Source organism: Crocodylus siamensis, chromosome 1, assembly GCF_052110815.1.
Source record: "Crocodylus siamensis isolate JL-2025a chromosome 1, ASM5211081v1, whole genome shotgun sequence".
Taxonomy (NCBI): Eukaryota; Metazoa; Chordata; order Crocodylia; family Crocodylidae; genus Crocodylus; species Crocodylus siamensis.
Window position 1 is genome coordinate 365,833,690 of NC_143395.1, and position 15,716 is coordinate 365,849,405.

At 43.6% G+C, this 15,716-nt stretch overlaps 1 protein-coding gene across 7 annotated transcripts in view; it reads right to left on the bottom strand.

Annotated features, from left to right (window-relative positions):
• LOC149875002 (succinate--CoA ligase [ADP-forming] subunit beta, mitochondrial) overlaps positions 1-15,716 on the bottom strand; it is a 55,752-nt gene that overhangs the window by 25,307 nt on the left and 14,729 nt on the right. For 3 of the 7 annotated variants that reach the window (XM_090025833.1, XM_090025855.1, XM_090025826.1), the window contains exon 2: positions 12,635-12,821. The exons of 1 other annotated variant lie outside the window; for it this stretch is intronic. In XM_090025833.1, the coding sequence (XP_089881959.1) occupies positions 12,635-12,821 (187 nt within the window). Of the gene's footprint in view, positions 1-12,634; positions 12,822-13,199; positions 13,242-15,181; positions 15,392-15,451; positions 15,609-15,716 lie in introns of those variants that run through there. 3 more of the 7 variants (XM_090025844.1, XM_090025874.1, XM_090025864.1) reach the window with 3 other exon arrangements.

Below are 15,716 nucleotides of genomic sequence, written 5' to 3' on the forward strand. Positions count from 1 at the left end.
ACAGGGAAAAAAATCAGGCCTCACCAACCTACTAAAGTTGTTGTTAGCTTTTTGTTGGGTTTTTTGAGTGTTAGTAAGTGGGGTGATTGGGGTGATCCAACTGACAGTGGATTTCTAAAAAGCCTTTCACAAGGTCCCCCATCCATCAGAGGGTCTTAATTAACTTATGTAGTCATGAGATTACAGAGAACAGCCACTTGTGGATTAAAAATTGGCTCAAAGATAAAACGCACATAATTATGATGGTGAGTATAATGGTCTCAGTTTTCAGGATGGAAACAAGTAAACTGAAGGGTCCACCAGGGATCTGTGTTGGGACCAGTGCTGTTAATAAATGGATCTGGAAAAGGGGGTGAATAGTGTGGTGGCCAAATCTGCCGAAATTATTCAGAGTAGTAACGGCCAAGGAAAACTGTGAGGAACCACAGAAGGATCTGGCACAACTGAGCACATGGGCAACTAAATGGCAGATGCAACTTCAAAGTAGTTAAGTGTAAACTGAGGCACCTGGACAAAAATAACTCAAACTATATCTACACTAGATGGGCTCTACATTAACTGTTAACCCAGAGAAAATGGTGATGATGACCATGAAAGCTTGGCCAGACCTACACAAGAAATTTAAATGATCAAATTAAATTAACAATGCATCTTGTACAAGAATGCAAGACCGTGACTGGGACCATGTAAAATTAAGCAATCCCAATTGCTTTCATCTCCTGTGCTAGTTGCAAATGTACCCAATGTATTATTAATGTTAAACCATTAATAAGTAATTGTATATCCCAATATGACTATCCTCTTTGCTGACATCCTCACTTGATTAAGGCATATTTTTTGGAACAGGGATTCAATGTCTGTTTGGGGTTTTGCAAACATCTCCACAGACCATCACTGGTTCAGAGTATTTCGGGCTCTGCCCCACTGTTAACTACTCAAAATAGTGTCCTGTGAACAATGGCTAACGTATACCATTTAGGCAATCAAGACCCATCCTATTTCATTGAAATGTAAGCTCTAGATTGATCGAAAGCTTGCAAGAACAAGTTTCACAACTGGACAACCCAAAATATGATCCAAGTAGTTAGCAACTGTAATATGAGGCTCTCTCCCTACCTGTTTTTTCCAGGTCTGTAATCAACCAACTATCAAAGAGGAATGCTTTGAAGCTATACAATTAAAGAGTTATAAGAAGAAAACAGTTGCTGGCAAGATGCAGTACAAGAGAGAGAAAGAAGTCACTGCAACATTGTAACCTGCACCCAGCTGAACACTCTCCCTGGATCCCCGCCCAGTGAAGGCTGCAAACACTGAAACCGCTTTCTGCCTGCACTGGTGAGAAACACTATTGCAGCTAACATATACCAGGACTTTTGTGATAGATTCCTTCTCAATATTCAGTAAATGAGCTTTCTGTCACTTAGTTTTATAGCTCGTTCATGGTATAACTATTAAAGCCTTTCTGCCATTAAATCGAACGAGGTGTCATGTCAATTCTTACCTACACTAGGTTCAAATCCCACTTACACTGCAACACTCAGCAACTGTTAAAAAGGCAAACACAATGTTAGGGATTATTAAGGGAACTGAAAATAAAATGGACAGTATCATCATGCCCCTTTATAAATCCATGATACATCTACCCCTGGACTGCTGTGCCCAGTTCTGGTCCCCACACCTAAAAAAGGATATAGAAGAACCAAAGAAGGTCCAGAGAGGGGCACGGAGGAAGATCAGAGGGGCTTCCATATGAGGAGAAGCAAAAGAGGCTAGCCCTATGCAGTTTAGAAAAGAGAGGCTTGAGGGGGGGATAAGGGTTTACAAAATACTAGCAAAGAAAAAAGAAACGGATTTGTTTACTCTGTCACCCAATACAAGAACGAGGGGTCATAACGTGGAACAAGTAGGTAGTTAGTTTTAAACTTATAAAAGGAAACGCTTTTTCACACATCGTGTAATGAAAGTGTGGAACTCATTTTCACCAGAAGTTGTAGAAGCTGATAATTTACTTGAAACTGAGACTGGACACATTCTTGGAGGAAAGGGGCACCAGTAGCTGTTGAGCATGGGAATTAGGGATACAGCCTCTGAATTGGAATTTCCCACGCCTGAAATGGTGGAAACTGCAAGAGAGAGACAGGAACACTGGGGAAAAAAGAGACAGGTTCTGCCCAATTCACTCTCCCTCCCAGCATCTACTTTGCCACTGTGCGACACAGAAGACTGGGTAAGATGGACCTATTATGGTCTGACCAGTAAATGGCAATTCTTATGTTCTAGATCAGAACAATAATAATTACACCTAATAGAATTATTTTTAGAGTATTATGTTATTGTAGCACCTAGGAGCCCAGTCTCATGAGTCTCTTAGAAGGACACAAAAGACTGTAATCTTCAAGTTTCATGTGCTGGGCACTAGCAGTCCATAGCACCCTTCCACTGCATTATGAGGCTCCCAACCATGCAAACAAATGAACAACATAAAAACAAATGCACCACAATATTTTGGAGGAAACAAATGTCAGAAGAAAGATTTAACAATTCACACCTTTAGGGAAGGCTTTCAAGGAAGTCTAACTTGTTTATCAAATTTTTAAGAAGCTGTAAAACTGTTAATAGCATGTTAACTTTCCTGGTTGAAAAGTGAGCCAGACACTAGCTGTTATTTTCAGGACTTGAGGTGTTGGAAGTGTTTTAGGAAATAGTCCCAGAGGTAAGCACCATTCATAGCTGCAGCATATTACAAAATGTGATAAAGAGCAGTAGTAGCATTCAGCAGCAACCCAATACAAAATGAAGTAACACACCTGCTAAAATATTTGCTTTGCAGTAAGTTTTTGGCTTGTAGATCAACACAATGAACAGGGAGTTCTCAGAGTAAAAAACAATTAATAGGTCAGCACTTATATTAAATACTAGTCTGTCTGGTCCTATCCCAGCTTATACACAGTCCATGTAGAGACATATATAAGACTAAATTCTTTAATATAGAACAGGACGTCCATTTCACGCAAATATGGTAACCAGCTCTTAATTAGAGAACTTTAAAGTTTATTTGTGCCTTGTGTTTAAAAGCAAGAATACATGCTCAAACACTGTGCCTCTTGCTAGTAGACATCTGCCTGCAGTCCACTGTCTTGGGCTCACCGGGTGCGAGCTAAGGGTGCATCTCTCCAAAGTTCATATTGGCTTCCTTCAGAACTTAATTCACTCACTGCCCAAGTATAAGGATCAGTATTCCACAGTTGTCCCTTAACTGAATGTTTCCAGTAGTTAGCTGTGGCCCTTTATCTGTAATAATTATGGTATTAAATAAGTTTTGGTTTCCCAAATGGACTCTGCCTTTAAGTGTAGTTAACTTTGAAGCAACTACACTTGTCCTCACTGTCTAATATAACAATATGCCCAAAGAATTCTTGATCTTCAGGCCATTTTTAATTAAGTCTGCTTTAGTGTTAACAGCTTTCTTAACAGAGAAAAGTTTTATAGCTACTAATGAAATTGTCTGCCCTCTTTAAGATTTATGGCTTGCATTTGTAACTTACCTGTACAGGTACTCCTCACTTAATGTCATCCCAGTTAACGTTGTTTTGTTATTATGTCAATGACCTATTAGAGAACACACTCGTTTGAAGTTGCGCAATGTGCGGATACAACGTTGTTTTGCCCCTGCCTGCTAGTAGGCAACTACTGTGATGTAATTGGACTTGCTTAACATCATTTCACTTAAAGTTGCGTTATTCAAGAATGTAACCACAACATTAAGCAAGGAGTAGCTGTAGTTGAAAGCCTGTTAACATAAAATTAGATGAGCATGACATAGGGGAGACATTTAAGTCTCAAAGTGAACCCTTCTAGTACAAGAGTGGCTCTTTCAATATAGCACCCCCACCCCCAGCAGGGGCCTGAGCCAGAACAGGCTACAGCCACCCAAAAAAAAAAGGGCACTTTACAGGAATTTTGATGTCTGTCAGCAGCCATTATTATTAAAAGCTCACATCTCTGAACTGCAGACTGTGCATTTCCCTTTTCAAATAAACAAGCATGAGTGTCAAACACTGAACTAAAAAAAAAAAAAAAGTGTGGGATCAAATGTAAAAAGACAATGTTTCATTCTTCCTAAATGCAAATCAGCTGAAATGTACTTGGCTAAAACCTTGGGGGGCGGGGTATAAATCTAACTGACACCTCGCATAAGAGGATCTCTCCTTACCAACATTCCCCAAAAAGAAAAAAAAATAAAATTTGGGATTGAATCCAAAGTTTTGGCATTACAGGGCACAAAGCTGAATCCAGAACTGCAGTTCAAATCTAGGACTAGGTTTTGTGTTTGAACAGACCTTTGTTTCTAGTGGTGGAACTCTCTCAGAAGTTTGTCACCTTCCCCAGATCAGGGACCAGGAAGAGGCTACTCCTCCGATGCAGAGTTCTCTCCACTCTGCTCCAGGGCAGTATCTGGAAGCAGAGTAGAAGGAACAATGGGACAAAACTCCAGCCCACTCCCCTTCCAGTCCAGATGTCAGTCTGGGAACTAGAGCAGAGAGATAATGCTGCCTCCTTCCCTCCTCTTAATACTTCAACTGCATTAAAGATTGATTTACCTTCATTTCCCCATCAAAATGAACTTATTTACTGAATTCTGAAAACGAGGATTTCCCCTCATTTAACATAGGGAAACAAAACCCTTGTTTTCAAATAGAGCACAAGGGCAGTGTGGGGTGGAGGCAGGCAACTGCTGGCTCGGGCACCAGCCCCTAAGCAGGGTCAAGGCTATAGCCGCAGCTGTCTCTGCCATCTTCACCTGCCATCCATGTAGCTGCTGCTCCCACACTGGCCAACCTCCCTCCACCCCTTAACCTTATTCCTCTCCAGCAGGCTCTGTCCAAGCAGCAGCCTATGGCACTGAGCACAGCCCTAGCCCAGCCCCACAGTAGTGGCACACAGCCCACAAAGCTGCTACAACAGGAATCGAGTCCTCCAGGGCAGATCAAAGGTAAAGGGATGGGAGGTGCAGAGAGCAGAGGCTGGGGGAGTAAGGGGAAGTGGGATGAGCAGGAAAGGGAGCAGAAACAGAGGTGGAAGTGGGGCCCAAGGGGTGGGAACCAAGGTGGCAGGAGACAGGCACAAGTAGGAAGCAAGCTGCTTGACATCTCCACACCACCCGCACCCCCATTTCCTGCCTACCTGCAGTGGGTAGGGGGGATGAATTAAAGACAACCCAATAATTAGATTCTATACATGGATATTTATTTTTTTTAATGATACACTTTACATGTATAGTGTCTAATTGGGGTGTCATCTTAGATTTGAGTAAATGTGGTACTTTTTATACAATAAATTCCTAATGCCGTTTTTATTACATAGAGTGGCAAAGGAGAGGCAAAGGAGTTCCCTCATGTTTAAGATGTCAACAGACTGGAAGCTGAAATTCCAAGCTGATTTAAGTTAATCTTTCCTCACAACAGTTTCTGGCTACTAAGAAGGCAATCTCTTTTAAGCAAGACCAATCAAAATAACATGTTTTTAAGTTCAACTAAGTTTACGTTCAGAAATACAGCAAAAGCTCTGTTATCCAGCATTGTCTGGGAATGGGGGATGTCTGTTAATCAGATGTGTACTCCCTGACATCAGTGTGCTGGGGGACAGAGACGGGGGGCCCCATGCAAGCTGTTTTCCTCTGGGCCGTGGGCTGAAGAAGTGAAGAAGAACTCGGCTCCCAGCAGCAAAATAGGAAGTGGGACGTTTCACTTTTACCGCATCCCTCAGATGCCGGTTAGTGGAGCTTTCTGGTTGATAAAGTGCCGGATAACACAGCTTTTGCTGTATTATTTATACTCCATTAGCCTGTACAGCTCTCTTCACTGAGCCCTCTAACAATGCCCATCCATCTTCACTATCCCACGAGCCCTTCAGCTGAACTCTAACAAACTAATTAAGCTCCACAATATGAATTACACTACCTGTATAGCAACATGTATAGTACATACCTGGGTATCAAGTGACATTTTAAAACAAGTGTAACAAAGCAACACTTCACAGCTGAAAAAAAGTCTCAATCTTTTCTAATAATTTCCCTACCAATGCACTAGCAAAACTCATCATTAAAACTAACAGCCAGAAGGCTTGCATAGAAAAACTTCAAGTCTGACCTATTTTTCTAGACAGCATGTTTCAAAAGAGACCTGATTCTTCTCCCAGATGACTTTAATTATTCAGCAGCAGTAACCTTATTATGGAAAAAAAAAATGTGGCAACTCAGTAAACTGGCCACTTAAGAAATCTCTCTTTGCAATATAGTTATATAAAGAAAAACAATTCTCCTCTTAGTATTGGCTTTCCATACATGTATCTAAATCAATGAGACAGCATCAGCATTTGCCATCAGCAAACATAATAATGATACAATTAGACAATGTTCAACCCCTCCATTAGACCTTCCTTAAGAAATGAAATAGCCAGTTTTAGAACATTAACAACTAACAGTATTCTTTAAGAATAATTTAAAGACTGACACCTGACAGATTTGAGAATTAACCCCTTTCCATTCAACTGACTAATACAGCAACCTAGGGGTTAGGACTCAGTGAAAATTCAGTAGCAGAAGTAGGGCTACCAAAGGCTTGGAAACTGCTGGAACAGATAGTTTCTTACTTCACAGTAAGCAAGTAGCAAGATTCTTAACTAGAAATTCTCTCTTTCTACTTGGTGTAACAGGCTGCCAACTGACTGCTAGAAACAGGGCTGAAAAGGTAGTCAGGTAATATCAACTGACCCCCTATATTATTCCACCACAGTCAAACAGTGGTGTCCTGTCCTTTCCCCCCACCCACAGGCAGCTGGAGCAACACAAACTTCTCTGCACTGCAAGTCTGAGCACCTACCAGCTGTCCGCTGCACACTGGGCACACAGAGGAGAGCTTCTCCCTCTGAGGTAGCACAGGTCACACACCCAGGAACCAACTACCCTTATACAAGGAAGAGTGCCACCTACCCCCTCCCCCTCCAGGTTTTCTGGGGCTCTGAGATCTTGGGAGGGAAGTGTCAGCATGTCCAAGAGCACTTTAATTGGGATTCACATGGAACAGCAGCAATTAGAGCTGAATATACTGGTTCATTGAAGTAAGTGATTCTATATGCAAATGAACTCAGCTTTCCTAGAGTCTCAGTAATTAACACCTCACTTACTGGAATGTGAGCATCTAGATCAGGAGTAGGCAAAATGTGGCCCGCGGGCTGGATGTGGCCCACCAGGCCATTTCATCTGGCCCACAGGACCCCTAAACAATTTAGAAAATTAATATATATCTGCTCCTGGCTGCCTATCATGTGCCCTCAATGACTTGTCAAAACTCAGTAAGCAGCCCTCTGCCCGATATAATTGCCTGCCCCGATCTAGATTAAAATCAAGTTGTATTAACATTATGGACATGAAAAAAAACCTGTTAAAGTTAAGTGCAAGCACTACTTTTCAAGGACAAAATATACATAGATAGAATGGAGACACTTGTTGGATTTCTGTGGTAGTGTCCAGCAACTGTCAAAAAAAGATTAACAAAATCAAAACAGTAAGAAAAGGAGATCCGGTCAGCCTTACATTTTGTTTCCATTCTTTTCCCATTTCATCTCTGGTGAAAAAAATCACTGTAAAGTAAAGATAATTCCATTTCTTCATCCAAAAAAAGAATTTTGCTACTCCAGAAGCTTCAGCATCAAAAACTAGTTTAAAAAGTCTTTAGATAATCATGAGATTAGATGTCTAGCAGTATTTTGTATTGAATGTTTGATGATTGGGAAAGAGGGAAAAAAAAAAGGATGAACGTGACCGTTTGCTAAAGGTACCATACTCAATTCCAAGACAAGGCTCCTCTCCCCAATTTAACATGTGGGGCAAACGCCCCTCACCTTGGAATCAAGTATGGGGCAGCAGGGAGGCAGGCAGCAGCTGTGGCTCCGGCTCCAGCTCCAGCCCCAGGTCAGAGCCAGAACCACAGCTGCTGCCTACCACACCTCCCACCACCTCTGCACCCTGATTCTTCCCCTCTGCACCCTCAGGGGCTCCACCCCTCACTTCCATGCCCATCTCTCTCCCCAGCCATTCCTTCTCCTACTGTCTCTCCTCTCTTAAGCCTCTCCCCCTCCACACCATCCCTTCTTCTCCCCCTCCACCACTTGCCCTTGCTCGCCAACCCTGCCATCCCCACTCCAGCCTGGGGCACAGAGCACAACCCCAGCCCAGCCTCCTAGCAGCAGCTGCACCAGAGCAAGGGTAATTTGGGGTGGAGGGGGAAGGAAGGGAGGGAGCAGCAGGGGAAATAACAGGGGACAAGCTGCCTGTCCCCCAACTATGACCTGCATCCCACTGCTCTCCCCACCATTTATGAGGTATAAATCTACCTTGTCTTCTTCAGTAATGAAAATGCCCTATGTTACTTTATTTCTAAATGCCAAATATATAGTCCCCTGCAGAACCTGCTTCAGCGTGCGCGCAGGGGGGGAAGCAGGGAGGAGGAAACAAGCTTGACAGACTTATTGAGTAATTCCTCATGCACCTTTACTGCCATATGAACAGAGCAGCATTCACAATAAAGGCATCAAGTGAAAAATCAGTGTTTTCTACATTCCAACATAATTCACCACACAGCCCAATATTCTGCTGAGTTCAGTTAATTAGGTTCAGAACATCATTATGACTGATACTATAGTTAATCATGATGTTTGGGCTTTGTTGAAAAGTGTGAATACAGATTTGATCCATGTGCTACCCATTTAAGGCAGCTCTTCACAGGTGACTCGATATATCTAACAACTGCTTTAATCATACAAAACAATGTCAACTTACTCAATGCACATAGGGAGCAGTAGCAGTACTGCAGCATCATTTAGCACTCAACTGCTTCCATGCCAAGTAAGTCATATCATACTTAAAGGGAAGTTTCTGTAACAGGGAGCCCCCTTTGTACACTCCCCTTCTGGGCACTGATTTATATAGAAGCCTCTTCTTGCTTGTGTCCCCCCCATGCTTTTGTGCATGTTTTTCCTTCAGAGTACTGCATGGGTGTGGCAAGGCTCGGAGCAAGCCAAAACCCTGAAGTAGCTTTCTGCAGGAGAAACCTACAAACAACATCTACTTATCAATTGAGCTAAGTGTCACAAAAGAACTAAAATATCCACTTCAAAGCATAGCCTATAAGAGACAAGATAAGCCAAGGTGCACTGAAAACATGACTGTAAACATATCCTGGTAAACACATTCCCCCTTTGCTTAAGACCTATTTCCCAAAGCAAACTTCCCATATCTGTCTACAGTTTTATGCTAAATCAGTCTACGTGACTGAATCTCTCTTAACTCACTTACTGTCCCCAATGACCTTTGATCCTCACTAACTCACATTGTATTTTTATATTTCATCCATCTCATCTTTGCCCTGACATTCTGTATTTTGTTTTATACCTTTTAACAAATGTATTACTTTAAGTAAGTCATACCTTGTATTACTAAAAATCATTATTATAAGAATGCACTGGAATTGTAACCACTGGAATTGTACTGCTGTATTGGGCTGGTCCCCTGAGCAAATGCAAGTATGTATGAATAAGTAGCTAATTGAATGACAAAGCAAGAGCCTCTGGCTGTTAACTGACAATTGCCTAGCCAGAGGAACTTACCATTACAAAACTCTACCCCACAAGCCATTTTAAGCTAATCAAGCCACCTGGAACCTAGGAACCTAGGACACAGCCATTAAGTCAAGCAAGTCAAGGATGGATTCCCAAAACTGCACCATCAGGCAGAACCCCCAGTGACTGTGACTGACAGCCGTCATGTACCTCAAGACCCAACCTCCAGACTGGGCAACCAGGGTGATGGTGGGGGATCACAGAAGTGTGCCAGAAAGGGATAAAAGGCAGTGAAGCATGACCCTCAGTGACACCCTCTCATTCAGTACCCAACCTACCAAGACAGAAGGACAAGCAGGCAACTCCCTTTTGGAGAAGACATTGCCTTGGAGGAAGCTGACCATCAGCAATAGACTCCAGTGCCCTGGATAACTGTAAACCAACGTCAGTGCTACACTACTATTACAGTGTGTGCGCGTGTTAAGGTGGCCAATACCCCTCATAACTCAAAGTTTGCATTTATGATTCTATTAAAACTTCACATCCCATCTAATAAACTAGAATTTATGATGATCCTGTGAGCTGGTCCTTTGTAGCCAACATTTCTATAAAAATCTCTAAGAATTTCCAATACACAAGAAATGACTTCAGTCAACTGCTGCTGAAAAAAAGGTGCAGCCAAGAGCTGTCCTCCTGACTAAACACAATCAGATGTTGCCTTTGGATGTGAAACTCAAAATTAAAGTTGTACTACTTGAATCAATAGGTTAGTGAATTAAGAACATGGACAGGGAGAGTGGGAGGGGGAGGGAGAGAAGAGGAGGGAAAGGGGGTGAGGTTCTTGGCATCAGAAGGCATCATAGACTGATTTCCTGAACATTAAGAAACATTTGAGAGAAACAGTACAAAAGTTGAAGCTGGGAAACAGGGAGAAATAAATTAAATAATACTGCAGAAAGATCAAGTGATCACTTTTCACAGCTATTGGCACCCACCTTAATCCAAGCTTCCAGAGCTAAGACCTTTCTAAGCATGACTGATTAAGCCTTGGATCTAGGAGTGGCAGTTTCAAATGTTAACAGATGTGAAAAAGAAAAAACAGCCAGTCCTAGCTAAGCAAGCAAACAGCTATAAAGGAAGAGACGGTCCATTCAGCTGTGACATGCAACCCCAGCTGGCTCTTACACCATGGGCACGGGAGAGGTGATTCTCTCTCTGCATTCTTGCTCTTTGCATTGCAGCTATGAGGACAGAAATTGTCTTAAGATACTTGTATATACTACTCTAAGTGCATCCTAGCTACATCATAAAGTACTACCCCTTTGCTCCAAGAAGAATTTTGAAGATGTTCCCTACCAGCTCTCTAGATCTCATTGTCTGGAATATATCAATGCACCCTGAAAGAGACCAGCATCTAAAGATAAGCATTGGCCTTTGAGATATGACCTCAGCTGCAGCCAACTGAAAGTATGAACAGGGCTCCCATGCACAACAGTGAGAGCACACAAATACTTCCTTGTATTAAAACCAGATTTGACTGGAGTATAAAAATCGGATCTGGTGTCTGGAAGTGATTTCAGCAAAGATTAATACTTTTGCTTCTTAGCGCTTTGGCAATTTCATTACAACATGGAAAAATCAAAACAAAAGTTTTAACAATAGGCAAATCAAAACTGAACACAAAAAGTGGCACAACAGTGACATGAAAGTCAAGATAATTCAGAATTTGAATCAGTCTACAAGAAAGGCTGTCTTTATAACAATATGTTGGTACAACTTTTGGGATATGATAGCCAATGCAACTATTAAGTGACAGTGTTATACTATGAGCAACATGACAGAGAAGTCACAGTCATGAAGAAAAAATATTTTCTTTACACCCTGAAAATTCAGCACACATTACTACACTAGAGCATACAGCTCTTTTGGTGATTTCCTTCGGCAACAAAAACAGGGCAAAGACTTTTACAAAAAAACTCTGTTCTCCTCATAACATAGACTGTCCTGTTAAGGATGAGACCCAACCATTCCATTACAAAATGAAATTACAGAAAGTAGCTAGTACAGCCAGAGGGATACGTTCGTTTTCTTAGGGAAGAAGCTAGATGGTGGAGACAGGAAGAAGAAAGTGACATACATTAACTATCCCTTATTCCCTACCAGGCCTGTACCTGAATCCCAGGCCTGGGTCCAAAATCATGTAAAGAGTTCTCCCCCACAGTTCAGGGGAAAGGAAAAGGAGTGCCAGTCACCAGCACATTCTATAATCTAGTCTACATTATGAAGTCTTTCTGGTAAAGCACCAGTTTTGCCAGCTAAGCTTTCAATGTGTCCACACCCAAAGCTGTACTACAGAAGGAGAGCCTTTCTTTCTGCTGGCAGAGTTACTCCACTCTGGAAAATAAGGCTTCTGCTGCCATACAACAACCACCTGAAGGTATATAGAGAGGCTCCAGAACCTTCAGCTAGTTGTTATGGTCTCTTCAAATGCTGGTACCTTCCCAGAGTGCACTTCATGCTCTGCTAGAATAGCTGCTGAATGAAGCTGCCAATACACAAGCATTTGAACACACAGTAGTGGCCCGACAATGGAGGCTGCTGTCTGTTGCCAGATCAGGGGTAGAGCAGAGTGAACACTGACTCAGCCATGGCAGAGGGACTGACATCCTCCCTATATAGCTCTCAGGGACATAAATTTGCCCCGGTGCTGTTGCGCACACTATTGCATTTCAAACAGCAATGCACATCTCTTTCACTCGACCACCAGTAACCCCATAGTTTTCCACTCCTGCATAACATCATCCCAGGCTTCAGAAGGTTTCAAATAAAACGATATTTCACCAGCAAAATAGGTACTTACGTAGTAAACAAGTTTTTCCAAAGCACATAAAAAAAAGCTCTTGAAAATAGACAGTACGGAGAACTATAAGAAGCGTCTTACCCGGAAATTAAACAAGTAGCTACCCGTTCTATCACATTGATTCCTATATTGTATAAGTTCTTGTTAATATTATACCTATTTCTTTTGCAATTGCGTATGCTTCTTCTGGTGTTCTTGCAACTAGTCCATGTGGAACACAAATACCAGCTTCTTGCAACAGCCCCATGCTCAGGTATTCATGCAGTGACAGGTTCCTTCGTTGCTGCTGCTGCTGCACCTGAAACCCATGGTTATTGAATAGTCCTGGACCTCCACCAAGTACCTAGGAAAATTTTTAAAAAAGCAGTTATCTTTGAATAGGCTGACCTCCTCTGAGCTTCAAACACAACGTTAAACACATAATTATGGAGCTTGGAAAAACCATTCATGTACTGAAGAACAACTAGTTCTGGTATAATCAGAACATCTCATAGTGTTTTATGCCACAACTTCAGCAAGTTTCACTTCCACTTGGGATTCCTTTAAAGGAATCTTTTAAAACACATATAGTTAACATAGCTGTACTTTGAATAAATTCTTTGATGCCTTTGTGTCTGTATTTAATTCTGCAGGAAGCCTTAGAGGCTTTCCTCTTTTTAAAATGTCCTTCTTCTTAGAACTAAGACGCATAAGTAATAGATAAAAACAAGACAGCTCTTACACCAGTAACGTGCCATGTGTGCTGCATAGTTTCATTACCATAGATTGACAGGACTTTTCATAAATAACTTTGCCTCTTTCTCTATTAGACTTCGATATCTTCAAGCATTAATTGGGGGTTGCCTAGACAGCAAGATAACAGGTAAAATATTTAAACCAGGTAGAGAGGAAAATACCTACAGCCTGTGGGCTACATCCAGCCCACAAAGAGGTTCAATACAGCACAGGTGATTAGTCCCATGGAGCTGTATTGTGCTGCCCATCCCTTTCACAATGCTCCCCTCCACTGCATAGCCTACTGTTCTGCTACAGCTGAGCTTGGAATTGTGGAAGGCAGGTCAGGTAGTTGGCAGCTGGCCACCTGAAGGGCACAAAGGGATGAAGAACTACTGGCATCAGGTCACACCAGCAGAAACCTGCCAATGCCTGTGCTAGACACAAAACATTCCAGGAGCAAAACGAAGAGCTGCCAGCTCTCTAAAAAGAAGTGACCTTCAGGGTGAGTTTTTGGAGGCTGATGAGCCATGAATACACAGGTACACAGAGCAAGTAAGGGGCTGTGAAACTCACATACATTCTCCTGTGTGTCAGGGTGTTTTTAAGCCTTCCCAGATGCACTGAGTGTTGGCTACAGCCAAGGCTAGGGACTTTGACTGGGGTGTGCCAAGGCTCCTGCTGGGAGCAAAGCTGGGGGCTCCTGGCTAACAGGTCTTGTCCCCCTACTCTGGATCAGACCAATCAACATATTTGGGGTCAAGAACGATTTTTACCCCATGGTGAGACTGGAAAGGACTGTAGGGTTTTTCCCTTCTTCTATAGCGGGGAACATGGCTTTCCACCGAGGACCTCTTAAATGTACAGGCAGTCCTCGACTTACAATGTTTCAAGTTACAACGTTTCACACTTACAACATTTATAAATTGACATCCTGTTTCAACTTTGTAACGTCAGTTTTGACTTACAACACTTGATCTGATGCAACGCCACACCGGCAAACAAGTTTGCTGCATCACTCATCTCCCTGAAGAACATCTGTCCAAACTTCCTTGAGCGCTTTAAGAAAGCGGACAAGATTCCAGAAAAACCTGCAGCCAAGACTCCTGAGAAGACTCCAGCCAAGAACCCTTCAAAATCCAACCAAAGCCTTTCAAAAAGTCCAGCAAAGTCACCTCAGGTAAGTCCTTCCAAATCAATATGATTGCTATTCACAATATAAATACATTAATGTAGCTATATTGTCCATCTATAATTGATCGAGTACAAAATTATGGGATATTTTTTGGTGAAAATAGGGTATCGGGCTTTGGTTCAGGAACCAATCCCCCATTTATAACCTTGTTTCTTATGAGAAAAATTAGTTCCGAGTTACAATGTTTTCACTTAAGATACGGTGTTCAGGAATCAATTGTGTCACAAGTCCGAGGACTGCCTGTATTCTATGACATTTCATAGAAGCAGGACACTGGCTGAGGTGGTTCCCTTTTCTCTGTGGTAGGTTAGGGCAGTAGTTGGTAACATTTCTGCACAGTGCCAAAAACACCTGCAACCTCAACTTGTAAGATATTGGTGTGCTGGGATGGACAGTGGGGGAGGACAAGGGACCTGATCCTTTTTGTAGCAGCGCAGCCCCAGTCCCTTCCCCGCCATCCACCCCGACGTGTGCGCGTGCCAAACAAAATGCCTTCGCATGCTATCCCTTGGCACCTGTCTGGAAGTTGCCTAGCCCTGGTTTAGGGTGTTAGGCCTCTGTTGTGTCAGGCTCCATGGTTGCCTTACGCAGTTTAGACAAGGGTCTGCATGAGATAGTTTCGGTAGGAATAATCCTGCCTCAGGCAAAGGGTTGGACTAGATGCTCTTGAGCCCCTTCCAGTCTCTGCGACTATTTGTTGTAAGGCCAACAGCCACAAAGCATGGAGAAGGACACGAAAAGCTGCTGACCGCCGTGCCGCAAAAGAGGAATTAAAAGAAATAAGTCAGAAGTACCCTAGCGAGTCCTTTGGCTCTATCAAGCAGGGCCCGACCCAGAGCCGGGGCGGAAGGCCGAGGAAAGGCGGCGGCTCAGGCTGCGGGCTGAACCCAGACTGCTTCAGGCCAGGCCGCGACTGCGATGCGTAACGCGAGCCCGGGGGGAGAAGCGCCTCAAGGACGCCGGGAAGCACCGCGGTCTGCGCACCCCGCGGAGCCCGCCCGGCCGCCCGGGGCCGCACCCCCATCCCCGAGTGCCACCGCCGCCGCCCCAGCCCCGGGCGTCACCTTGGCGGCGTGGAAGCCGGCGGCGCGGAGCCCGGCCGACAGCCGGCTGCACATCACGGACGCCGCCATCACTAACTCCTGCCACCCCCTCAGCTTCCGTCTCACTGCGCGCGCGCACCCACGACCATCGAGTCCGCCGAGCTAGAAAGGGCCTCCGGACCGCTCTGCCCCCGCCCCCGGACTCGGCGATCGCCAGGCTCCCGACCAGGCCTTGGAATGTGCTGCTGCCACCTGGGGGGGAGGACCAGGCTGCTGTGGCAGGCCG